This window comes from Anastrepha obliqua, chromosome 1 (assembly GCF_027943255.1).
Source record: "Anastrepha obliqua isolate idAnaObli1 chromosome 1, idAnaObli1_1.0, whole genome shotgun sequence".
Lineage (NCBI taxonomy): Eukaryota > Metazoa > Arthropoda > Insecta > Diptera > Tephritidae > Anastrepha > Anastrepha obliqua.
In genome coordinates, this window is record NC_072892.1 from 182,724,597 (window position 1) to 182,750,768 (window position 26,172).

The 26,172-nt window shown below is 36.9% G+C and overlaps 1 protein-coding gene across 1 annotated transcript; it reads left to right on the top strand.

Moving 5' to 3' along the window:
• LOC129235594 (protein glass) lies at positions 1 to 26,114 on the top strand. The gene is made up of 7 exons (XM_054869511.1): positions 1 to 339; positions 8,344 to 8,477; positions 14,119 to 14,249; positions 15,027 to 15,746; positions 15,807 to 16,231; positions 16,299 to 16,571; positions 24,785 to 26,114. Exons 2-7 carry the CDS (start codon positions 8,432 to 8,434, stop codon positions 24,885 to 24,887), a joined length of 1,698 nt encoding a protein of 565 aa, XP_054725486.1. The 5' UTR covers positions 1 to 339; positions 8,344 to 8,431; the 3' UTR covers positions 24,888 to 26,114.
• Positions 26,115 to 26,172: the final 58 nt, after the last annotated feature.

Genomic DNA, 26,172 nt, shown 5'->3' on the forward strand with positions numbered 1-26,172 from the left:
TCGTCTTGTCCAGAAAAAGGATAAACCCAATTAAAATAAGCTCTACGGGTATTGAGTTGACGGTACCGGGCAACAATTGTAATTTATTGAATGTATTGAAAATATTCGAAACATATGTGAAAAGCGAAACACCCTATGCATATAAAAATAATTAAATAGAATTTTGCATATATGAGAATTTTCAAATTCTTTATAATCTTCTGTGCACAAAAAATTATTGTTAGTGATTAATAATAAAATAATAAAAATCTACATGAAAACATATCCTGGTTGTTGATATTCCCACTCCAATAAATAAGGATATGTGTTGGCCATGGTTACTATAAAATTCGTTCAAAGGTATGGAGAAAGGAGGATTTGCGTTACTATTAAGCCGTTTTCGTGCATATATGGGGAATATTTAAAAAAAAATTTACTCTCACAAAGTGGTTCATCCATAAAGGGCTGTCCAAGATGCCCGAATGATTAAAAACAAATTTAATTTTCCAAAAAAAAAAAAAATACAAACTGTGAAAATAATGAAGTGAGAGATATCATGAGAGTTCAAACAATATATTCAATCCAATGAAAATGTGAACAGTGGCAGAACTAATTATCACAAATTTTTTAGGGAAATGTAAAATTGAGCCCAGTTGTGAACAAATATGTGATGATTTTGAATAGAAGAAACAAATTATAAGTAATGGCTTTTGAATGTGTCTGTAAGGATATGTATTGATGTATGGTATGTCAATAACTAAATGCTTGTATGTCAAAACCGTTCTAACTTTGGCTAATTAAGGACTTCAAAGGACTTGCATTTAACTTCTTTAAGAGCTCTTTTGCCTGAACTTTCGTCCTTGGTCTCCAACTCAAGAACTTGAAATGAAATTAACCACCCAGTTGCTTACATTTTTATTATATAATGGTCAAAAACTTTTTAATCCAAAGCGCAAAATATTTTAATGGCATGGCCTTCAACTGTAAAGTTTGATCGTAAGAGGTTGTTTGCCATGCATTTTGACTTTGTTTTTGTGGTAACAATCGTCGGTGTTTTTACTATTTCTCGAATATCAACTTTAGGAAATTGGATGGATAGTGTAAAATTATTAAAGGAATGCATCCTCGCGAGTCTATCCTGCTCCTTGTGATGAGTGTCGGTTGAGGAAAGCGCCATGACGGAGAGGTGGATGGTCGTTTTGAAATCAAGAGATATAACTTATATCGAATTTATTTCGAATTTTTTGGGTACTTAGATAAGATGGTAGAAAGAGTGAAAATATGGATTCTAGCCAATTCAATCAAACTATAAAAATAATTATTCGGCATTTACAGGACAATTGAAATGGTCGCAGTAAAAATGTATAAAATGTTTATGTATAATATATTCTTTGTTCAATGAATGTTACGACAAACATACGTCTGGAGGGAAGGGACCTTCCTTTAGTTCCAGTCAAAGTTTGAAGTCGGAGGCGCGTTTGCTTTGTGTTTTTTGAAAGTATTTTTTTAGTGGTATCGTGAGTGACTCGTATTACAGGCAACGTGTTGTGATTGAATTTTTAGTGAACTCTGGCCAGTGGATGAGTCAGGGCTGTGACTGAAGTTGAGGCCTGAATATTTCGGTATTACTTCGAGATTTGTGGGAGGAAAAAGGATTGAAAAAGAGGATGACCAAGTACCCATTGAAAGCAATTTTTATAATTTTTTCTGATTTCGCGTTCCCGATCAGGAGACAGTTTGGTGTATTCTTTTATGCTGGCATCTGGCGCGGCAGAATACCATGTTTCGAGCCCCGGCGAAGTCGATCAGCCTCTGTCCGTTACCGGATGTTTGATAAGGCTTGTGCAGGTTAAATTTTCCGACTGTGGGACCAAAACTCCTCTTTGCCCACCTAGGCATTGAAGTCGCCCAGCACGACTTTTATGTCGTGGCGGGGGTAGCGCTGAGGGGAACGTTTCAGGTGTTCATAGAAGCAATCTTTGGTCGCATCGTCGAGATGTTGGAAAATTTCGCTTTGATGCGGATTGAAGACGCTCGTCCAGCGGAGTGAACGACAGTACTTGGCGTTCCCCCGACAGTCGGTTCTACTTAATATATATCCGGCCAAGGACTGGCACTCCAGCAGGAGTCCGCCGTACATGTATGGGGATATGATTTTGTTACTCCAATATAACAGTACTTTGGTCCCGAAGTCTCTCTCCAACTATGAACCCAACACCGATTTCGCGCTCCTTTGCATGACAGCTGTAGTAGACGTCGTAAGGTCCGATGCTCTTCTTACCTTGCCCCGCCCATCGCATCTCTTGACGGCCAGTCTTTGATGAGGACAAATCATAATCAAATCATAATTGTATACATAGGTCGTAATGAGAGTAAGCAGTTCTCTATCTTCTCCCAAAATTACTTTGCCTGGAGAGTATGACGGCTGGATAACGACCTCCGATTTGAGCGTTTCTAAATACGTTCTGACGACGTTCGACGCATGTGGCGAAGTGCTATCGTGCTGAAGAAACTAGGGATTGTGTTTTCTCTCGGTTTCTCTGCAGTTAACTTTGATTGCTCTGCCCTTACCCATCAGTTGCAGTCCATACCTTTCTTCAGTAAGGATTTCCCCTGGATTCATCGAGTGCCTCCAGTTAATTTAAATTTTTCGATTGTCCTAGACGTTCCTTTATGTTCTTTCACTTTATAAATTCATTCAAATAAATTCATTGTTCATGATGATTACTTGTATCAGGTGTAAAACAAGGCGATAGTCTCAATCCGATACTTTTCAACAGAATCATGAGGGGAATAATAAAAGGTATTAAAAACACAAGAGGGAATGACTAGTTATAAATTGTTAACCACAGAATTTCAACTAATTTGCTACGATGCTGTGAATATAGGTGATTAGGACGATGCTAGCTGAAGATAACTTCCAAGGAAAGCTTTTAGCTTTGAGAAATTTACTGCATAATATAGCCCGAAAATATCAGTAGCAAAGACTAAATTATTGACGAAACAAGAAACCCTCTCAGATGAAAGCTTGCTGTTTATGGTAAAAGTGTGGAGCAGGTCACGGAGTTTAACTATTTAGGCACTCACATTACATCATCCAGAGACATAGCAAAGAAGTTAGGATGCAAACTACAAAAGCATTCTGCGTATATAAATATAAATGCAACAGAAATGCAGACTTTACGATGTACAGCGGGCTACTCCAGACTTGACCTCCAGAGAAAGACTACCAGACAAGACGAATGTATGAAATAGAGGACGTAACCAAATGGAGTAGAAAACGCAGGAAAGAATGAAACAAATTCCTATAGAACGACTCGTGAAATCAGCCATAATGAAAAGACCCACCACATCTAGACCGACAGGAAGACCTCCGAGAAGATGGCATGGATATTGGACATCATGCTCAAGATCTGAAAACGAAGATCTATTCAAAAACTTAAATATATATGCATATATTTTGAATCTGTGCATTGTAAATTTCATTTATTGCAAAGTTTACTTATGGTTAATCGTTTATTGTTAAATGTTGTTTTTAAACAGGAGATATTTCCAAATAAAAGATGAAGAAGAAGAAGTGTATGGGAATGAAATGAAAATGTGTATGAAATATTGTTTAATATGCGTACAAAGTTCAAAACTAATATTGCTTTTCAAATCGGAAAACTCTCAAATGCTAATTTGCTCTTTTAACCCAATACGCTTACAGTGTATCAAATTTCTTTCCCTTTAGAATATGTGCCAGTGTCTTTATGAGCAAATTGCGTCCGCCGGCTTTGTTTCTCGATGCTTGGTGATATGAAATATCTGGCCAGGTACAAATACCATTCTTCTTCTTCTTGATTGGCGTGATAACCACTTACGCGATATTGGCCGAGTTTAACAAAGCCTATCAGTATTATATTTCTCGTGCTAACGGGCCAAGCCAAGTCCTTCTCCACCTGATCTTTCCAACGTAGAGGAGATCCCTGCTACCACAAGCTGGTAACGCATCGTATACTTTGAGAGTCGGAGCGTTTGCATCCATTCTGTCGATATGACCCAGCTAACCCAGTAGTGGGATCTTTATTCGCTGCGCTATGTCTATGCCGTGGTAAAACTCATACAGTTCATTGTTTCATCGCCTACGATATTCGCCACGTGCAAAGGTTCAAAATCTTCCGCAGAATTTTTCTCTCAAACACCCCAAGGGACACCTCATCAGATATTGTCGTCGTCCACTTCTGCGCCGTACGTTAGGATGGGCATGATTAGAGCCTTATAGAGTGTAAATTTTCTTTGTCGAGAGAGATCCTTACTACTCAATTTCCTACTTAATCCAAAGTAGTCCTGGTTGGCAAAAGAATATCTTTACTTTTGACTAAATCAAATTACCTTTCAAGCAGCATTCTGAAACGTTAAAGAACAAATATGAGCTGCTATGAGAAATCAAAGTTATAGAAAACATGCTTTATAGTAGAATTTGGCCTAAGAAAGATAGAAAAGTTCGCTTAGGCGAGCTGGTGATTCAAATGGAGGTAAGGTTAGCTAATAAAGCTAAAGTAAGGAGTTTTTTTATGTCCTCCTTCTCTTCGAAATCCCAACAATTTCGAAAGAGGAACTTTCTAATCGGAGCTAAGAAACGACGTTAGGTGGATAGACGGCAGTATGTTTGGTTGGTAAAACTAACTGCCTCGACGTGAAATATGTAGGCTAATACTCGTAACCTCAACACCCACCTAGTAAAATTAGTGTGTGATAAAAATATAAATAATTAAAAATAAACAAGCAATTAAAAACATTATACTCTAAAATATTCGGTGCGTTTAAGTCGCCTACGATTTGCCTGCAGCTAAAAAATAAGTATGGTCCTCGCATTATTTAGTTTGAAATTCCGGTTTAGTGCGGAAATTACATCTTCGAAATTATGTAAATTATACTATGTGGACTTTTTCTTCATTCCCCAAATTGTAAAAACTCACAGTCTGAAATGATGACGTCAAAACCTTCGTTGAACTTTTAAATAACTTGAATCCAAATACTTTTATATTAGGTAGGTAGGCGAAATAGTTGAAGTGCCAGTCTGACACTCCTCAAGTAGCACTAAATCGCCGTTTTGATACCATTATGAGACCTCCAACAAGAAGATACCTACAGCCAGCAAGGACTGTTGATATAATGAAGAAGATTGATGGGATTTAGGTTGGCGTACTGCCCTAGGCTGGCGAAGAAAGGAGCGCCCAGTGACTTTAATTGTCTAGCTGCCAAACCCGAACTTTTACAGAGAAAGTGCTCGACAGCCTTCTTCTATGAAAGGCCTCCACAGCTTCTGCAATGGGGGTTAAATGGTAGCCCTAGCTTTGCCGCGTGTGTGCCGATCGTCCAGTGGCCGGTAGACACAGCTACGAGTTTGGAAATTGAATGGTGAGGAGTAGAAAGGACTTTCTGAGTCCTTCGTATATCGTATTGGGGTCAAAGGCTTTTCAAAATAGCACATGAAGAAATGGGGCTCGATCTTTTCTGCGCTTTCCTCAGAAATAATTTGTGCAGTTCCCATTTAACAATTGTTAGGTGGATGCCGATGACCGGGTAGGAGGTCTCTGAGGCCAATTCAGTCCCCTTCCTGGCAAGCCTATCCGCAATTTCATTTCCCTCTGTGTTCCTATGTCCTGGAACCCAGATTAGAGAAATGTTACCTACACATCCAAGAGATTTGATCTCCTCCTTACAGGAGTTCACTAGTTTTGTTCTGCACCATGGCGTCGTCAGAGTCTTGATCGTGGCTTGACTAACGGAGAAAATGTTAATATCTTCCATGCTCCCGCGTTCCCTAAGCATTCTGCATGCCTGCAGAATCACAAAGACTTCTAATCGAAAAACACTAGCAGTATTCGGCAGTTTAAAGGAGATAGAAATATTGGCTGATTTAGAGAAAACTCCTGCTCCGATTCCCGATTTCATCTCCGAACCGTCAGTGAAGACAGAGGTGCAAGCGTCAGTGCGGATTTTCCCCTTGATCCAATCCTGGCTATTTGGAAAGATTGCCCTAGCACTCTAGTTTGCGGATAGAGAGATCTGTTCTGCTCCGATGCTCTAAAGCTTTGTTCGATTCATTGCAATTACTGCATGTAAATTCATATCTCTGGGTCATAACTCGAAGGATGTTGCTCGTTCTGTTGTTCTTACTTCTGTTGTTGATACAGCATCTGCTCCTGTGCTGTTACTTTGAAGGAAATCTCAGGACATATTGCAATGATTTTAGAATTTCAAACCGTTTCCAGTGTAGACTGCTAAGCTGACACATTTTTTCACGCAGACCAATATGCAGCCTAATAGAAGTGCGCTTAATGAATTGCAAGTCAATAGGCGAAAATGTCTGTAATTTAACAGAGAAAAACCTTACAAACCCACATTTTCTATCCACTCAGGGCAAGATCCCTTGCGCCCAAAAATTGTAAGTTAGTAGACATTTTGTGTATCTTTAAGAGTATTTTTTTAGTTTTACCAGTCTCAAGTTAAAGTAAGAAGATCAGTCGTATAAGCTTTAGAGATTTCAGTAGATTTTAGAAACATCAGAACAAGGCTAGTACCAAAGATCAAAGCTAAAGGAAATATTAATAATATTATTGTGGATATTGTATTAAAATAATGTATGAACATCGACATTCTGTTTTTTCAAAATTTAGGAAACCTTTAACAGTTATTTGCTTGCATATAAGTAAAATTTCAGAAGCGTTTTGGCACAATTTGAAAGCAAAATGAAGTAACATTTAATAAAGAAAATACTACTGCTCGGGAGAGGCTTTACTAAGCCTTGGAAAAACTTTTTAAAAAATTTGGTGAGCAGTAATTTTTATCGCCATTTTAATATTTTCCAGCTTAAGTTAAAAATTTGGTGCTTAGTTTAAGTCCGTCGCAGCACTGGTATATCCGGAGACTAAACAACTCTCTCTCATTTGGAACCGTCCCCCTCCCTGGAACCGCGTTCGCATTACTTCAGAGTGGCGTTCCAACTTCCTTATTACAAGGTCTATGCTGGCGTACCCGCATTATGCTCCCGCTTTGTTATCCGGAGATTGATTCCTGTGGTGTGACAGCTGAGAATGGCAAAATGTGTTGACACTTCTGTTCAGTGAAGTTTGGCAAGTGATCATGCATTGTTTAACGCCAGAATAAATGTACAAATTGTGGAAATTTACATGAAAAAAAAATATGAAAGACAATTAATCAGTTCGCGAAGTTCATTTGGCACTTCCTCTTTCAAAATGAGGAAGGCGCTGCCATTACGGTCGAGACATGCTGACTGAATTTTTGATCTCTAATTGATATTGGCACCGTCTTCAAGATCAGCCTTATATGGGTTCCAGACATAGAGACGTAGAAGGAAATTGCAAGGCCGATGAGCTAGTCAGAAAGAGTACAAACCTTCCACTGCTTGAAAACCGAGGCTATATTGGAATTCCTATGGCAACTTGCAAATTAAGAATAAAAAAATATGCTCCAGGAGATCAATAGGTTATGGAGAGATGAAAATACTTGTTTTACAACCAGGCTAATTTGGCCGCATAGATAAGCAAAGGTCAGGGGAAATGCTCAACCTCTCAAGGGAGAATATCTTGAAGGTCATGGCCCTTTCTCTGTAAATGTTTAGCCTTAGTTAGGAGCACAGCAAGGTTGTTAGAAAAACACTCTTTTGACTACCTTATGAAACTATCCGGTGTTGAGATAAAACGCTTCATCGTTTCTAACGTCTGAATGGCTCCAATAATGAATAAACACTGACCATGCTACACAGTGGTACCACAACGGCCTAAGTAAGTTGGCTATTCCAAGCCGACTGCCACAAAAACCTAACATAACCCATTATCATTTTACGTTCTCAATTTCTAAAGAAAAAAAATCGATATAATGAAATGACATTTTCTTCGAGAAAAGAAAATACTATTAGTGCTTGTGACATAAGCCAGAGATGAAATATCTAGTAGCAGTTGCGGTTCATATGCTTACAATAGTTGTCGTAAACTTCAATAAACTCAGATCCTACCCTTTAGTAAGCATTTCTCTACTGCCTGTAATCCACTGAGCGACCCATTTAAATCTTTCACTATCAGAAATAGAACAGAACGCATTCTGGATACAAAAGCTTTAAGTCTTTAAATTTGTAAAATATATGTATATGAAATAAAAATTATTAAATTATCAATATTATCAAGGTTTCTAAAATTCTTTCCGTCAGAAGTGTACACGCCAATTATTTATTCATTTGTTTTATTAATAGCAAAGAAATATTAATGATTTAAAAGCGTTATTAAAATGTGTATAATGATAAAGAAAATACTAGTTTAAAATGATTTAGTACAGCTATGTGTTTATATGTACTTTCAGGCGGCACAAATCGACGCAAAATGAAGCGTAGAAAAACTAGAAATAAAACTATCAAAGAAATCACGTTACCTAGAGAAGAAAACATGTCATGGGATTGCTATATAAAAGTTTCAAACTCTTGAATATAATTCTGGGTGAGTGTAAGCTTTTTTCAACTTAATACAGTGCATTAAAAGCGTGCCTGCGCATGTATGTATTGATGTGAATGTGTATGTGTTTAACTATTTCTGCCACGTCATTCGTTACTATGCCTATGGTTTCGAAAAATTCCAGCGGCCATTGTTTCGCGCAACAAAGCGAATGCCATGAAATCCACCATGATTTTTTATAGTACATTTACTCGTATGCAATTGTAAGGATTAGGGTGGTCCATATAGTTTAAAGCAGAAGGCATTGCTTATCTCTTGTTCAGCTTAATATTAAAATACATGATTACTATATTATATTGCAATTTTGAGCATAAAGATTGAATTTTCGAAAATTATGGTAAATTTTTAAGCGTTTAGGTGAAACTCAATTTTTAAGTTTGAAGTGCCGCTAAGAAACAAAAAATATGCAATAGATATTATACATTATGGAAATACCATAATTAGACTCACTAACTATTTCTGCTAATAAAAACGTAATTAAAAGTAACAGGGATTTAGTGAGTTTTTGGGATAGTAAATATATTCGAATAAAATTCTAAAACTTTTAAAAATATGCATGCTGTTATTGAAATCTGGAAACTAAATTATTGAAATGTGGAACTAATTACACGAAGTATTCTTATTAAAAATATTTATCAATTCTTGCATATTTTTCGTAATGTTGAATTTATAAGTAGATTGCATTATATTTCTTGTAAAACATTATGAATTATTTCGTTTTGTAATATGGGCTAAAGCTAATTTAATCTTTCATTACTAAGGCAATTGAAGACCCTGAATCGAAAATTAACTGCAATTACAAATCTAAACGAGATTAACTTTTAACATTAGTTAAGCAGACATCACTTTGTATGTTGATATGTATTTAGTTGTTATTGATTTCTCGCGTTCAATAGTTTCTTTTTAAATCCTTTGGATTCTATATCATAGAAATCAATCAAATCGCTGGACAGTTTCTCGTTCCAATCAAGGTTAGTCTGGGAATGTTTTAAAACTTTGTTAACTTGATGTGGTTCCGGGACAAGAGGGGCACGAAGGGAATGAAATTGCGAACACTTTAGCGGGGGCCAAGGAGGCAAATCCTCCCTTCATAGGTCCTGAACTTTCTGTGGGGTAAACAACAGCTTCAAAAGTGCCTTTTTACGTGAGCAGGAACAACGAGGCCTAATCGATTACTGGAGAGTCCAATCGGGCATGCGGCAAACGAAAAGACTCATAGATCCGGAACGGATAAAGGCAGAAGCAATCCTTAACCCAAGCAGAAAGGACATAAAACTTTACACTGAACTACTAACAGGTAACACTGTAAACATAATTATAACATGAAAAAGATAAGTGAGATAGAAAACGGTTCTTGTAGACTCTGCAAAGAGGCACAAGAAACAGCAGAACACGTTCTATGCGACTGCCCAGCAGTGGCACGACGCAGACTAAATTACTTGGGAAATGGGGCTATACATCCAAATTTCCCGGTAGAAATTAAGCCTACAGCAGTTTTAGGATTTATTAATAGCCGAAAACTGTTCGAGTAGGCGACATGACCTCACAATAGATCTATTCAGGTCGCAGTGCACAAATAGCCAAGCAATACTCGTAATAATAATATCATAGTTGTTCTTAAATATATTATATGTAACATGTTAATAGTCTAATATAAGTTACTTTTGTATCATAGTCTATAAGGATTGAAATTCATAAACTTAAGTATAGTAAACAAATAATTACATATGTAAAACAATTAAAGTTAGCGAAATGCTAAACGCACAGAACTTCTACTAAGAAGAGATGAGCATAATCTTAACACACTGATTTCAGTCATTACGGGGCATTGCCTAATCGGTAGGTCCGCCCAGAGAATGGGTGTGCAAACACATTACTTCTGCTGAAGTAGTCTAGACGAGGAAGAGGAAGAGACGATCCCGCACCTTCTGTGTCACTGTCCTGCTTTATCCAGACGTAGACTCGCCATTTTGGGCGGACATTTCTTCAACGAGTTAGAAGACCTCGGCTCTGTCGGAATTAAGGACCTTGCGAAATTTTTAAGTAGCACACATTGATTTCAGGAGGGATAGGGGCTAGTTCCCCACTCGGCATCGCAAGGGCCATGAGCCTGAGTGTGTCCTACAATGGACAACCGCTTCAACCTAACCTAACCTAATATAATAACGGATTTTATGCCAGTTTTAATCTCAACCAACTTAAGAACTTTGCTGTTGCTATAATGCCACAAATTTGAATACAAAACAAATGACTGTACTTCAATCAATCGTAACACTCTTATATACTGATTTTTATAAAAATACTAATATATATGAAACTGTGTACTTCCAAAAGTTTTGTGGACTGAAGCTCTCCATTTCATAGACCAACCACCCTAAAATACACGCATACATTAGTATAAGCAAGTATAAACGCATCTGGACACACACATGCACAGATAGAAATGGATGCTGCTTCCCGGCAGGGAAAACACTAGAAAGATACCAATCAGTTGCAGTTTTCAGCTCAACCAGTTCGAGTTCTATATTTTCTTAATGCTCGCAAGTGGTTTTTTAACACGGTGATGTCCTACGAAATGTCAATTGTCTGCCTAACCATAAGCAAAATGCCAGTTGATTATTTCAAAAAGAAATAAATCCTAGGCCAATATGTTTCTAAAATCACCAGTTTTAGACCAGTTGGGTGAGGTTATCACCTGGCTGGTTGAAAGCCATCACATAGACCTATTAGTCTTTAGTGTTACCAGATGGAGCTAGACCTTTACGTTTCTTTGTAGTAGACATCTTGTAATACGTCTGCGTCTTTTGCGAATCTAAGTACACTCTGAAGCTCTAACCCTGAGAGGCATTCTAACTTCTCATATTGCGGAGCTCCTAAGCATTTTAATCTGGTTCTAGCTAACGCACGGCAAGAACATAGAATGTGCTCTAGCTTTCCCCTCTCTTTCAGTTCATTGTCTGCAGCATAAAATCTGCAGCTATCGTTGTTTGTAATTCCTATCTTGTATGCGTGCGCCTCTAGCAAATTATGGCCTGTCAGCATACCTACGACAGCTTTCTTTTTTGGACAGAGCTAGACCAGTTAAAATTAAAAAAAAAAACAACAACATGCATTTCTTCACGTTACAAATTTCGATAGTCTCAGCCGCTAGCTGCCTGAGTTTGCTAATGAAAAAATAAAGTATTCTCTTTTATTTTAAAAGTGTACACAGAGTAGGGTTTTCTTTTAATTAAATGCAACTTTATTCAAGTACAGTAATTGGTTAATAATTGAAAATTCATGGCTAAAATTTATATTTTAAGTAAATCTTAAAAAAATTAAAATTAATTCTAATGAAGTAAAAACATTTAAGGTATTCTGTGTAGAAACATAAATAAGATTAATACTAGTTATAATAAATTTTGGACTAATTGTTTACATATCCACTTGCTGCGAGGATTTTTCTTAATTTCATTTCTGGTTCATAAGCGCTGGTAACGATTATTATACATATATGTATACATTTATATATATATCTATAATATAATTGGCGCTTACTGCCTTTTATGGGTGTTTGGCCGAGCTCCTCCTCCTATTTGTGATATGCGTCTTGATATTGTCCGACACCGACTTTTTTCTTCTGTTTGGTGATTCACGGAGATTCGAACCAACGTACTCCGAATGGTAGTCACGCACCAACCCATTCAGGGTTCGTTCTCATTTGCAACCCAGCAGACACATTTTATGACAATTATATATTATATATATACATTTAATATATATATATGCAAAATTCTATTGGTTTGAACCAACTCACTTTACAAGGCAATATGAATAAGGAATGTTTATATATGTATGTATAAGTAAATATATATAACTCGAATAATGGGTGTGTTTTAGTGCTTTTAATACTTAGAATTTACTATAAAATTCGGATTTAGATTTATTGGAAGTTTGCACTTCGACTTCATGGTCTTTGTGCCCACTACAAAAGTTACAAATACGGAATATTTAATAAAATATTAAGCTCTCTTCATGTATTTTAGGTTTAAAACTAACTCATTTCAAACATTACTTTCTGAAATGTTTTTTTTTATTTATTGCTTGATAAAAATGGAAATTAATTATTTATTTAGTATTTATATTTATTTGTATAGTGCTTATAAATCTATTAGATGAAGTTAAAGGCTCGGAATATTTTCCCTTAGATGGTGTAGTGAGTCATATCATACAATACTCGTATATATGTACATTGCACTGGCTTATGCTACACAACGATTTAAAGGCGACGATTAAAAAGCTTCAGAAAAGGTTTCTTTGCCAGTCTTGTGTTTGATAAAGCCAATTGTGTATTACAGCTTTTGAAGTGGAGTGTTAAGACTCATCCTTTTGCCTTGAAATTGAAGATTAGTAAGAAAACTGTTTGAGACCACTTGCATAAGGGCAATTATAACAATATGAATTTCATTGTCGAAACAAAGCGAGAAAAATGTAAAGAAGTTTTGTACTTTTCCTTATATTTTGTAGCTCTCAGATACAAAAAACTTATGCCAGCGCTTTTTCCCACCCTCGAGGCATTTCTGCAATGTTCATTTTGCTGTGGGTTTGAGCTCATCCAGCAATGCGGCTTTTATCTCCTCACTCGTGACAAATTTTCGTCCCCCCATGGGTCTTTGCATGCATGATAAAAACAATAGACTGTAGGGGGACTAAGTGCAGTGATTGCGGTGGTTGAGGTATTATTGCGCGCAATTTTTCGATAACAAAAAAGCTAAGCATACCAAGGCACATATCTATATGTGAAAGACGAACTAAAAATGCAAAATGGTTGATAATGACAACATATTCGTATGTTGGGGATACGTGTTCAAAAATAACAACAACAAAATCGAGTGTATGTAGTCCATTGAAAAGTGCATAGTCTCTTTTGGCCATACCTGGTTTGCAGATTTCCAGGTAGTGAAAAATGATAAAATACCAACAAGCAAATCTTCTGCTGGGGAGTAAATGAACCGGTCGGTATATGGTAATTTGTGTGAGTGCGCTTATATTTATGTATATGCATGTGTGTGTGTGGTCCCTCTTCTGTCTGCGCTTGTGCACCACGCGCATGATTGATAAAGCAATTCGCGAGGGAAATCACATACATACACACACTCTACGCCATAAGCGATTTGCAATTTGTAAGGGTGTGTTATTTGGGAGGAGTTAAGGTACAGTGACAAATGCGCGTTTTTCACATATTAAAAAATGTTGATGCAATTTATAACTTTTAAACTGTTCTTAAATTTTGTTTGATATTGAAAATTGAAAATTGATGGTGCTAACGTAGAATATTTTGCATTTTAAGAGGGGGAAACTTAGAAATAAAAAACAAATGGATTCTAAACTTTGATAATTTCACTGGTTTGACAGTTGGGCAATAGTACGGAAAGCTTGCCCTTGTAAAAATTTGATATTTCTGACAATGAAATTTTCCCTTTAATTAAGCATTCTTCGCTCTTGACAACGGCTAATGCTTCATATATACATACAAACAACCATACATATGAATATTTCACCTGCATTGGAAGGTGGTTGATTTGAGATGCTCGCAGCATCCCTAAAGATATTTATATGAAAAATATTTATTTTCCATCCATTACAGATTCCCTGGAAGATCAAGAGGGTGGAGCTATGTACATATCGTGCGATGTCTCAAATGGCGCTCCAGTGGAACCAGAAACGGGATATGTGCCCAACAATCCATTATTTGGTCTGGCGTTGGATAGTCCACAGGTACGGCGGCGGTTGAGAAATAAATTATTGTACAAAAACAAATATTAAATTATATTAGCAGCGCTGTTAAAATAACAGTGAATCTTTGTAATCGAATATCTTCCGCAAATGTTAATGGGTTCCTTGGAACATTAGTGCACAAAGTAGCAATCTGAAATAAAATTGTTTATTAACTTTATCGAAAAATTTGCAAAGTGAATTAATGAAAACAAAAACGCATTTCGGAAATATATAATTCGCAAAATATGCTTATGCCACCTGCCGACGGATGGCTTTTGAAACTGCCTTGTGGATATCAGTGCTTTGGGGCTTACAGGCTTAGAGGAATAGGAGAAATATACATATTTTATAGAAAAATCTAGTGCTATTTTTCATTTGCTGCGAGAGAGTTTTCTTGAGATGAGAAAAAAAAATTTTTTTAGAAAAGTATGCAGAAATCACCATAAGCTCTTATTTATTGCTGTAAAAAATTCATGGCGAAATCTAATCAAAATGTGTCCTTGCTTTTACTTAGCGCGTCACAGTAAATTTAATGCGTTTCTCGAATTTTTGGTGTGCTCCCAGCAAGCGAACGTTATATTTTGGTGAAAATATTTAAGAAAAATAGTTCTAAAAGGTATAAGCACGTGGCGAGCTATAAAGCTCAATACAGCTAACGAGAAATTTCAAAAGCTTTATTTTTCATTATTACCGGCCCACTAACACATCTACCAATATATATTTTCAATTTTAATTTGTGTCCTATGTTGTTTTTATTTTATTTTACCTGACCAACAGCAAGAGTGTGCGGCATCTTCCTGTGTCGGCTGTTTGTCTTGTCAAGGAAATACCGTTTTACCCATCTCTTCGCTGACATCCAACGACTTCGATTGCGGCTCCTGCTTCGATCCATCGACGAGTGTGGTAACCGGTGTCAGCATTGTTGGATCCGCACAAAACCATTTGCAGCAACAACAGCAAATAAATCTCTCTGGCAACATCAGTACAAACACCACCGTCAACCACAACAACAGCAGCAGCAGCGCGGCGAGTTATTGGAGCACCGATGAGATGGCCTCGTCGTTCCCAGGTTTGCCGCCATTAGACATCGATCCCTTGCCTAGCCTGTTTCCCTTTTCACCGTGCGGCGCCTCATACAATTTCTCCTCAAACCCGCACCAAGCTTCGCTCTCATACACTGTGCACCCGCATCAGATGCTGGTCTCGCCCAGTGGCCAAGTTTCGCATTCTTCTCAGAGCCAGAATCAATCCTCCACCCATGGCAACTCGCTCAGTTCAGCCGCCACACAAGCGACGTGCTACTATGATCCAACCAGTAGTGGCATGATACCAGGGTCGACGTCCGTCGGCAACACGTGCGGTCAACATATGAGCTCAAGCGGAGCCCCACCACCTCCACCGCCTCCAATGTACCCCAGCATGAGTGTGAATGTCAGCATGAATATGACCATGCATGGTTATGGCGCGGAGGGTACGGTGCCAATGCAATGCTCGCAGGTAAGTAATAAATGGTCCATCACTCAAACAGTGTCCTAATTCCTATTACTTCCCACACAGATGCAGTGGACGCCACCAAATACTAATTCCTCCGTCAATGTGCTCTACCCCCCTTTGTTAAGCCCCACACATTACCCGCCCGCAGCAACCTATTCATTCACCGCAGATTTTCGAACGCCAACGCTGCAACAGTCGAATCAGAGTCCTGCACCTGGTGTTTTGCCTGCGCTAACCGACGCCGTCATTGTCGAGGAGGACTCGCCATCGCCAACAAGTGATACATCCCGTCACCTATTCGCCGCTGGTACAGAGCTTCTGCCTGCCTTTGCATCGCCAACGAAAAGCCCTTACGACGATGATGAAGACAGTAATGAAGAGGGCTCCGATTCGAAGCCGAATCTGTGCAGGCTTTGTGGCAAAACTTACGCACGCCCAAGCACGCTCAAAACACATCTGCGAACCCATTCGGGTGAGCGGCCCTACAGGTATGGCCGAAATTGTGTTTTTTGTGAAACAATGTCATTTTGTCTTTGTACTTTTATTCCTGTCAAGATGCCCGGATTGCAACAAGAGCTTTTCGCAGGCCGCCAATCTTACTGCACATGTACGCACACATACCGGACAGAAGCCATTCCGCTGTCCTATTTGTGATAGACGTTTCTCACAAAGTTCCAGCGTCACCACGCACATGCGCACCCATTCGGGCGAACGACCTTACCGTTGTTCTTCGTGCAAGAAATCCTTCTCGGACAGTTCCACACTTACCAAACATTTGCGTATACATAGTGGCGAAAAGCCCTACCAATGTAAATTGTGCTTGCTCAGGTAAGTTCCTTCATTTGGCAAGCAAATACAACATATTAATGTAAATGTGGCACGGGGCTTACTGTATACTGATTTGGCAATATGCATTTGGAAAATTTTTAGAGTGATAGCCAAGATAAAACCAAGAATTTACTGTTTTATTGATGAATTTTATGTACAGTCTGCCTAATGGAAGTGTGATCGGCAAAATTCAAACTTAGAGTTCCGTTAAAAAAATTAAAATCCTGCCAAAAAGGCGTGTCCTTTTGTCAATACGTGTTCTGAAATTTGATTGGTTTGCGAGAAATTTAGAAAGCTTACGTTGAGTTCCGCGTATGAAAAACGCAGTGCTCCCATGCACACCCCGAAGGTCCAAAGGTCACGTGTATCTGCAGCAAAATATTTGATGAAGTCGACGGTGTTCATAAATAAATGGGTGCAACGTATACCGAAGTTAAAAACGTTCCCCGGACGAGGCCAAAATAAAAAAAGATACCTCTCCAAAGCAAGACCAAAAGATCATTGATTTGTTTGTGACAAAACCGAACTTATTGGTGCGAGAAGCTGAAGCAGTTTTAAGGAAAAGTGGCATTCGAGGACGTTTACGGGCAGAAGATATAATATTTCGGAGCCCATTGAAAAATCGTTGCTTTTATTAACACACATCGAAAAAAAAAGACTTGGACTACGGCAGATTCAGAACGGAATTGGGCGAACGTAATATTCACGGAAGAACTTTCATTTGGGCATATGTCGGTCCTAGTATAGTGCAGATAATCCACAACTTGAACGAATTGTTCAGTATTCAGTTAAGGTTTAATGAAATGCAGTTTTGATGAATAAAATCTACCAAAAAGTGTTATTACCATCAGCTGCGAAGATGTTTGAAAGAACTAACCGATCTTGGATTACACAAGAAGACAACGACCCCAACCATCGAAGTTGAAGGTGTGTAGAGCGAAAACACCACAGCGGGAATGAAATGTTGGATTGTCCTCCACAGATGCCTGATGGCGAATGATGAAAATATTTGGGCAATAGTTAAGCAAAAACTCAAAGGAAAACAAATATGGACGGTCAAAAAGTTATCAAGGCAAATTCGACCGATGCGCAGAAATTAGCTCAAAATATGACATGAAATCACCTCAAGTCAAAAAGGTGGTCAAATAGTTTCTAAGTTATGGCGGTCACGCCTCTATTAGACCTAATGCATATCTTGAATGAACTTCTTGTCGCTCAATTGAGGTCGCTAATACAAATTGTTCCTACTTCAGAATGGGGACACAAAATCGAAACTGTCTCGTAAACGCAACCAAACAAAAATCAGTGAAAAGTATGCGAAGCGTTTCGTTTTCTTGCACGCATTCGAAAAGGCCGAAATTATCTTACGCCGTGGCTGCAAAAGTGATTAAAAAATCAAAAAGTTTGTTGTGATGTAGAGTAAGCGGTATAAAGTGTACAAAAATGTTGATGACTTTTGCGAGCGCGGCTTAAAGTGAGTGACGACAAAAAAGGAGGATAAGGTGATTGTCGAACTTTTTAAGCGGGACCCTTCTTTGTGACTACGCCCAGCACGATCAGTTCTAGCTAAAAAGGGAATAGATGGGAGTATCAACACCTTCGAACGTCGACTGAAGGAGGCTAACATATCCTACCGTCCCATACATCAAAACCACTGCTCTCAGAAAAACGAATTGAGAAACAACAAAACAAGAAAATGGCGTCACTGTATTGGACTGGCCTTCCCAGTGCCCAGACGCCAACCCCATTGAAAATATGTGGGGAATATGAAAACGCATCTTGCTGGAAAGCCAGTCCATGATTTAACGCAACTGCAACTCGTGCGTCAAGTTCGCAAAATCTAGCCCTGCTTGTCGACGAGATACGCCGAAAAGCTGGCTCGAAGTATGAAGAAGATGCCAGGCTATACTCGACAACGATGAATACTGAACGGCTTATTGAGTAATTGCGACTCGTAGTTTTGTACATACTTTCATGTGAACAAATTTTAAATATATTATATATCTTTTATATTTCATGAATAATCGCGGTGATATAAATATATCACTCTTTGTTTTATAGGTCTTAAAGTTTTATGCAGTGGTGCCTTGTAGTTTTACTAAAATGAAAATGCATTTTTTACTTTCTAAAAAAATCTCTAAATGGATATTTTCTTCGATACTATTTTTGTGGGGTTCATCTCTTTTGAACTTCTTCCATCAAAAACCAAAAACATACAAAAAATACGGCTCTTAGATTTGTGGTGTGTGTCACACAAATAGAGAGATCTACCATTTTACGTCACCTACGAAAGGCAGATGGTTTTTTATAAGGAGATTTTCCATGGCAGAAATACACTCGGAGGCTTGCCTTTTCTTCATTTTGCTGTTTCACGAAGATTCGCACCTACGTACTCCGAATGGTAGTCACGCATGGGTTGGTATTCGGATACGGTCATAATTACGTAGCATCCTGTGAAAAAATAATTTTAATAATATATCAATTTTTTTCATAAAAATGATAATTGAAACAGGCTATGGAAACTTTTTACATTGACCGAATCGAAAAACTCCTACGTCGCTCTGTGTAGAATGTATTTAAAAAATGTATACCAATTTTTTACTTCAGTCGGTTGAAAATTCTGAGTTTTGATGCCTACCGATCTGAAAAAATTTGGTTTCGAGAAGAACTCAAAATGTGTTATTTTCAAGTAACCATAATTTCTCTTATTACTGAGACTAGTATCGCCCGTAGTCGAAAATGAGACCTATAACTAGTTTTACTGTAAGTAGAAAGTTTTATCCAATTTCAATTGAACTACGCCCATGTATTGTATGGGAGGTGCCTCACTCAATTTACAACATCGCATGCTTTTCGCCTTAAATTCGGCATTCGTAAGTTATGCCATTAAAAGTATATGAAACTTCAGTACCTTAGCATAAGCGATGCCAAAGAAAAAGTTATATGAAGGTTTCAGTTTGTATTGGAAGTGCCACACCCCCTTTTCTAATACACACCACTTTTCACTATAAGTACCGCATATACTTACAATTTATGCTTTCGTGCCAAGTTCCCTCGTTTCATTGGTAGAGATACGTTGGCTTTCATATTTTGGCCTATATGACAGATGCCGCGCCTCCTATAAATCGAGGTTAAGGTTTCTGCACTAAACGAAGTTATTGTATTTTCTTCAAAACAATGCATGTTGGCGTATTTATATAATACTAGCAAACCCGGCCCCCTTCGCTGGGCACACTAAAATAGAATAGATATGGTTTAGAACAGAAAATATATGGTTTTCATATTATTTATTTCTTTATTCTTTATTCAAGCGCTTTGGCATAAACAATATTTTTTGTTTTTCTATTTGTTTTTGAGTAAATATAAAATATAAATTGAAAATCAGGAAAAAAGAAGATTGTTTTTAAATTTCAAATCAACGCATATGAATAAACAATCGTCTTTTTTCCTGATCATCCATGCATTTTTCGTTTCAATTTATATGTTTTATTAAGCATTGGAGCTTTTTTAACCATTATCCATTTATATTTTTCAAAAAAAAAAAAAAAAACGAAAAAAATTGTTTTTTCCACGAACACATAATTTCATTCGGATTTCACATTAAATTCTCAAATTTCGTAAGAAATTATTCACTGTTCTTTTGGAACACTCCAAAAAAATTCACAAACAATTTTTACATGTTGCACTTACGTTTTTTCCTTATGGCATCCAAATCAGAAAGAAATATTGACACATTGTAACTCACACTGTCAATTGGACAGTTCAGTTCCGCCCCAAGCGTTAAAAAAGTAAGCGACATTATGGCTGGCTCAAAAGAACGCTGTACCCGTTGCCACTGCTCCGAATTACAACCAAACTTTACGAAACCCATTTTCAATACTTACTTAACAATGTGCATAAGTTTGGTTTAATTCGGTGCAAAGACACGGCGGGTCCACGTTTGGCATATATTTCGAGACCCTAGTCATCAATAGGTATGAAAATTACCCCGTATTAAAGCACTTATCAACAGCTTTCATTTGATACCCATATTGTACATACACAACCAAAGGTTACCCGGGTCCACGTTTTGACCTATATCTCGAGACCCCAGTCACGTAGCGGCATGAAAAATACTCTGTACTAAGGCATTCACCAACAGCTTCCATTTGATACCCATATTGTACATACACGTCCGAAGGTTACCCGGGTCCACGTTTTGACCTATATCTCGAGACCCTATCTACCAATTGGTATTCAAACTATACGGAAATCATCTTCAATACCTACTTAACAATGTGTGTAAGTTTGGTTTAATTCGGTTCAAAGACACGGCGGGTCCACGTTTTGGCATATATTTCGAGACCCTAGTCATCAATAGGTATGAAAATTACCCCGTATTAAAGCACTTATCAACAGCTTTCATTTGATATCCATATTGTACAAACACATTCTAGGGTCCACGTTTTGGTCTCTATCTCGAGACCCTAGTCACGGAGCGGATGGAAATACTCTGAACTAAAGCATTCACCAACAGCTTCCATTTGATACCCATATTGTACATACACATCCGAAGGTTACCCGGGTCCACGTTTTGACCTATATCTCGAGCCCTATCCACCAATAGGTATCCAAACTATACGGAAACCATCTTCAATACCTTCTTAACAATGTGTGTAAGGTTGGTTTAATTCGGTGCAGACACGGCCGGTTAGCGAACACACACAAAAAGTTGACTTTATTTTATATATAAGATTTTTTTCAGTTTGTGTCCGAAAAATCCAAATATCTTACGGAACCCTATTTTTTTCCAAAATAAAATGTAATCCATGTTACTCGTGGATAATGTAGTTTTCGAATGGTGAAAGAATTTTTAAAATCGGTCCAGTAGTTTTTGAGCCTATTCGTTACAAACAAACAAACAAACAAACAAAGTTTTCCTCTTTATAATATTAGTATAGATAATAATATATTTGAAAATTGCACCAAAGGCATGATTGAGAATTTTAATAAAAATAGAGGGCATTAATAATGTGACTTTATGTTCAGCTGCTGTAGCCGAATGGGTTGGTGCGTGATTACCATTCGGAATTCATAGAGAGAACGTTGGTTCGAATCTCGGTGAAACACCAAAATTAAGAAAAAAACTTTTCTATTAGCGGTCGCCCCTCGGCAGGCAATGGCAAACCTCCGAGTGTATTTCTGCCATGAAAAAGCTATTCATAAAAAATATCTGCCGTTCGGAGTCGGCTTGAAACTATAGGTCCCTCCATTTGTGGAATAACATCAAGACGCACACCACAAATGGAGGAGGAGCTCGGCCAAACACCCAAAAAGGGTGTACGCGCCATTTGAATATATATATATATATATATATATATATATAACACATACACGAACACCAGTATATATATATACATATACAGGGTTGGCCATATTAAACTGACCCATGTGATTATTAAAAAAAAATTTTTTATATGCAGTCTTATAATTCATTCTCCAGTGGTTCGAAATGCTCGTTGATTTTTTACAATTTTTTTCGCTAAGATGTTGAGCATCTTCTTCCGCATAAGAATTGACAAAAAATTTTGGTGTTGCGAAAATCGTTGTAACATCAAATTTATATAAGCTATCAAAACAATTTTTCTTTTAATTTATTTTTTATTAAGCGTACATGAGTTTTTGTTAGGATATCTTCTGCTCTCTGGCAATTCATTTAAATGTCTTTTTTCAGTGCTATGGGGGAAAATCCTCAACAAACAAATTATTTTTAAATCAACGCAATTTTTGAGCGACCTAAAACTTACGCTTTATTATATTATACTAAAATTAAATTGGTTATGAAGTTTTCTAAAAGTTCTGATTAAAAAGTTGAACATTTTGATTGATAAGTTTTTTTTTTTAATTTGTTAAATTGTTGTGAATTTTATACAAAGTTTGGAGCTTTGAGTTATGTGGTTTTTTTGTTTTAGGGAAACATGAAAAAGCAATTAAAAAAAACAAAATATTTAAAAATTTGCAATTCGTCGCAGAGCTTATTGGTTCTTACAACCATGAAATATAATGGTTTACCTGTTTTTTCATCGACCTTTTTTCGATCTTAAGGTAGTTACTTTATCCCATTTTTTCGAACTTAAGGTAGTTACTTTATCCCATATACTAAAGTACTATTAAGCTCCTACAAGCTTTACTACTGTTTTTTGTTTTGCTATTATTGAGATATTTTCACATTAAATAAAAAAATACCAGTCTAACGGTTAGACGGGATAGAAGTGAAACCTTCCGTAAGACAAACTGAGAGAGAATGAGACGAGAGCAGCATTAGGGGCGGGATAATTATAGGTTCATTATAATATTGCTATAAAGTTCATATTTTATTTTCTTCATTTTATTATTATTCATCCTCAATGTTTTCAATTTCAACAAATGATACGAGTGGCTTATGATAGCTAAAATATGATACAAATGCTTTGGTTTCGATGTTGTCAACATATCTTTGAAATACCGCGTCAATTGTTGTTTTTGATCGTGTTGTCGGTTCAGTGCGATTGTTACACATTTTTAAATTGAATGTTGTATTGAGAACGTCAATTGAAGGAACCGCTGTGTCTAATGCAAAATTTACGTTAAAATCGCCACTTAAAATCATTGGAACTTTATCGTAATCTTTTCTAAGTATCCGCGATACTTCTGGTGTATACTTTATTAAATTTTCGTGAATGAATTCCGTGATGCTATTTATTGATTTTTTTTTCTGTCGATATTCACGACACTTTTCTGCATTGTTTTTCGTCATAATTGCGGTAAATATTTAAAAATGAAAATATTTACGAATATAAAAATACACACGCGGTTGCTATTATGAGCGTCCCCAGCAAAACCTGCGTGACCGAAACTCTAACACAATTACATTTTTTTGAATGTTACAAACACATATGCACGCAGGTTTTGCTGGGGCGTGACCGAAACTCTAAAACAATTACACATATGCACTCGTATTTGTTTGAAAATCGACTTTTTTTTGGTTCTCCGTCACCTTTGGAAAATGTGTAAACAGTAAGCAAACTTTATTCAAATATTCCTCATTTTTGCATCAGTAAAATTAAACAAACGCCGTAGACGAATGGGTTGGTGCGTGACTACTATTCAGAATTCACAGAGAGAACGTCAGTTCGAATCTCGGTGAAAACACCAAAATTAAGGAAAACTATTTTTCTAATAGCGCTCACCCCTCAGCAGGCAATGGCAAAACACCGAGTGTATTTCTGCCATGAAAAAAAGCTCCTCATAAACATATCATAAAATAAAATAAAATATCTGTTTAAAAAAATTTTTTTTCTTGTGATTCGAACCAAGGATTTTGGATCGGAAGCTCACATTGCTAGTCGCTCGGCTACCGCGCCATGCTGTCGACGCTGGCCTAAAAGTTATTTAGTTCGTCGCTACGTTTATATCAACATATAATATAACGCTTCGTAGCTAAATAACTTTTAGGCCAGCACCTACAGCATGACGCGGTAGCCGAGCGACTAGCAATGTGAGCTTCCGATCCAAAATCCTTGGTTCGAATCACAAGAAAAAATAAAAGTTATTTTTATTTAGTTCGTCGCTACGTTTATATCAACATATAATATAACGCTTCGTAGCCAAGTTGGTCGCTTTTTTCGTTTCACTTTTTCCCAAATCACTCCCAACGATTCTAAAGAAGTTTTCACTTCAAAAATATGGAAAAAGAAACATTTTTTTGTGTTTCATTGTGAAAAACATTTAATTTAGTTCAAGGAGATTCGTTTACATCACTTTTTGAATATGATATCGCGCACGTGGTCGCCCTTAGCTCGTATAGCGTAATGTGACCGTTTTTCGGCGTTTTCCATAGTTTTGGCCAGCGTCTCGGCCGATATGGCGGCTATTTCCCGTCGGATATTGGCCTAGTGTCTTTGGCTTGTTGACGTAAACCTTAGATTTCAAATTACAGTAAAAAGTTATAGGGTTACTCAATGGGTCAGTTTAATATGGCCAACCCTGTATATATGTTAAGTAAATTTGTGTTATGGTAAAATTGTGCCCTGTTCATTTTATAGAACCAACTGTGTACACAAGTTCAAAATAATGCATTCGTATATACAAATTCTTGATATTTTGCTTTCTTGGGCTTTGACAATATTTTTGTTCAAAACATATAAAAAAACCAATATTTTATATATTTATGTAATTTTTCTATTATTTTGCAGATTTTCCCAATCGGGCAACCTGAATCGCCATATGCGAGTGCATGGAACCAATCAAAATAATGTTAGCGGCAACAGTAACGGTAGTAGCAATTTGTTGACATGACAAAAGGCGCGAAGTGGCGCCGCGTTTCAACATTATTACCCCCCTTACTCCCACGGTGCTCACAATCTTCCACATGCCCCACACGCACACACCCACGCCCATGCCCACAGCCATCCACACATGCATATACCAAGCAGTAATTACGATTATAGCAGCTATGGCATCAACGATTACACTTCACCCGGATCACAAAACTATTCAGGGTATTATTTTTGTGCACTTAATAAACCCAAAATGGAGAGGTTCTATTAGCTAGAACGGCAGCAGTAACAAAGGTTACAATGAAGAGATGGAAGAAGATGATAACATAAAAAGCTAAGATCTACGAATTCAGGCGAAAGGAGAAAAGTGAAGAAATGCAGGCTCTTCTAGTGCCAGTGTTCGTGTATGTGAAATTAATGAATAATTAAGTAACAAAGCAAAGAAATTAAGCGACAAAGTTTGGTTGAAAATGCTCAAATTTAAGATTAATGATTGTAAGCGTAATCGAATAATCAAATCAAAGATTAAAGACATTATGTATGTATGTATTATGTCACTAATAAGCACCCAAGATGTAAATAACGAATTTATAACGAATTTAAATTTAATGAAATTTATGAAAGTTTGAAAGTTTTCAAAGTTATACATATACACACACATATGTATATATTTATAGAATAAAATTACAAAAACAAAAAAACAAAAAAACTAAAAAACACGCATAAACAGTTATCTTAAATTTAGCTTCCAAGTTTTTATTATCCCTAATGCATTGAAGAAACGAAACAATGAGAACTCAGCAATGTTTCCTGCTAAATATTCCCCATAAATAAAATTGGCATATATTGGGCAACCCTCAAATCATTCCATCTCTCAATGCGTTTTGATTTCTTTAAGTTACATTTAAGTGAATTGTCGACGAAATTTTCATTTCAAAGTTAAGGCTGGTGCTGTAGTAGAATTTAAATCATCCTCACACACCATTAACCGGTTCTGCATATGTACATATGTTTGTTTTGAAAATTGTAAAATTGTAATTTTTCCAACTTCAAGTCGAGCTCATCATCGTCAGTAATCCCGCCTTGTACTCTAGTCAATGGGACGTTCTTTTGTTCTTAATAATTTTTTTTTTCATTTTATAAGTCCAATTTGATGTAAAAACTTTTATACATACAAATACATACTTAATATAATTACTTACATACTTAATATTATTAACGTATTTGTATAAAATTAATTAGACAAATAAAGCCATACTTAAAATAATTATTTGAAAAATATTAGTTTTTCTAAAGAAATTAAT

Excerpts from the sequence above, each read along its gene's own strand:
- LOC129235594 (XM_054869511.1), top strand. The coding sequence starts at position 8,432 with ATGGGATTGCTATATAAAAGTTTCAAACTCTTGAATATAATTCTGG. Across the intron at positions 14,250-15,026 it reads TGGCGTTGGATAGTCCACAG|CAAGAGTGTGCGGCATCTTC; the intron begins GTACGGCGGCGG and ends CCTGACCAACAG. Across the intron at positions 15,747-15,806 it reads TGCCAATGCAATGCTCGCAG|ATGCAGTGGACGCCACCAAA; the intron begins GTAAGTAATAAA and ends CTTCCCACACAG.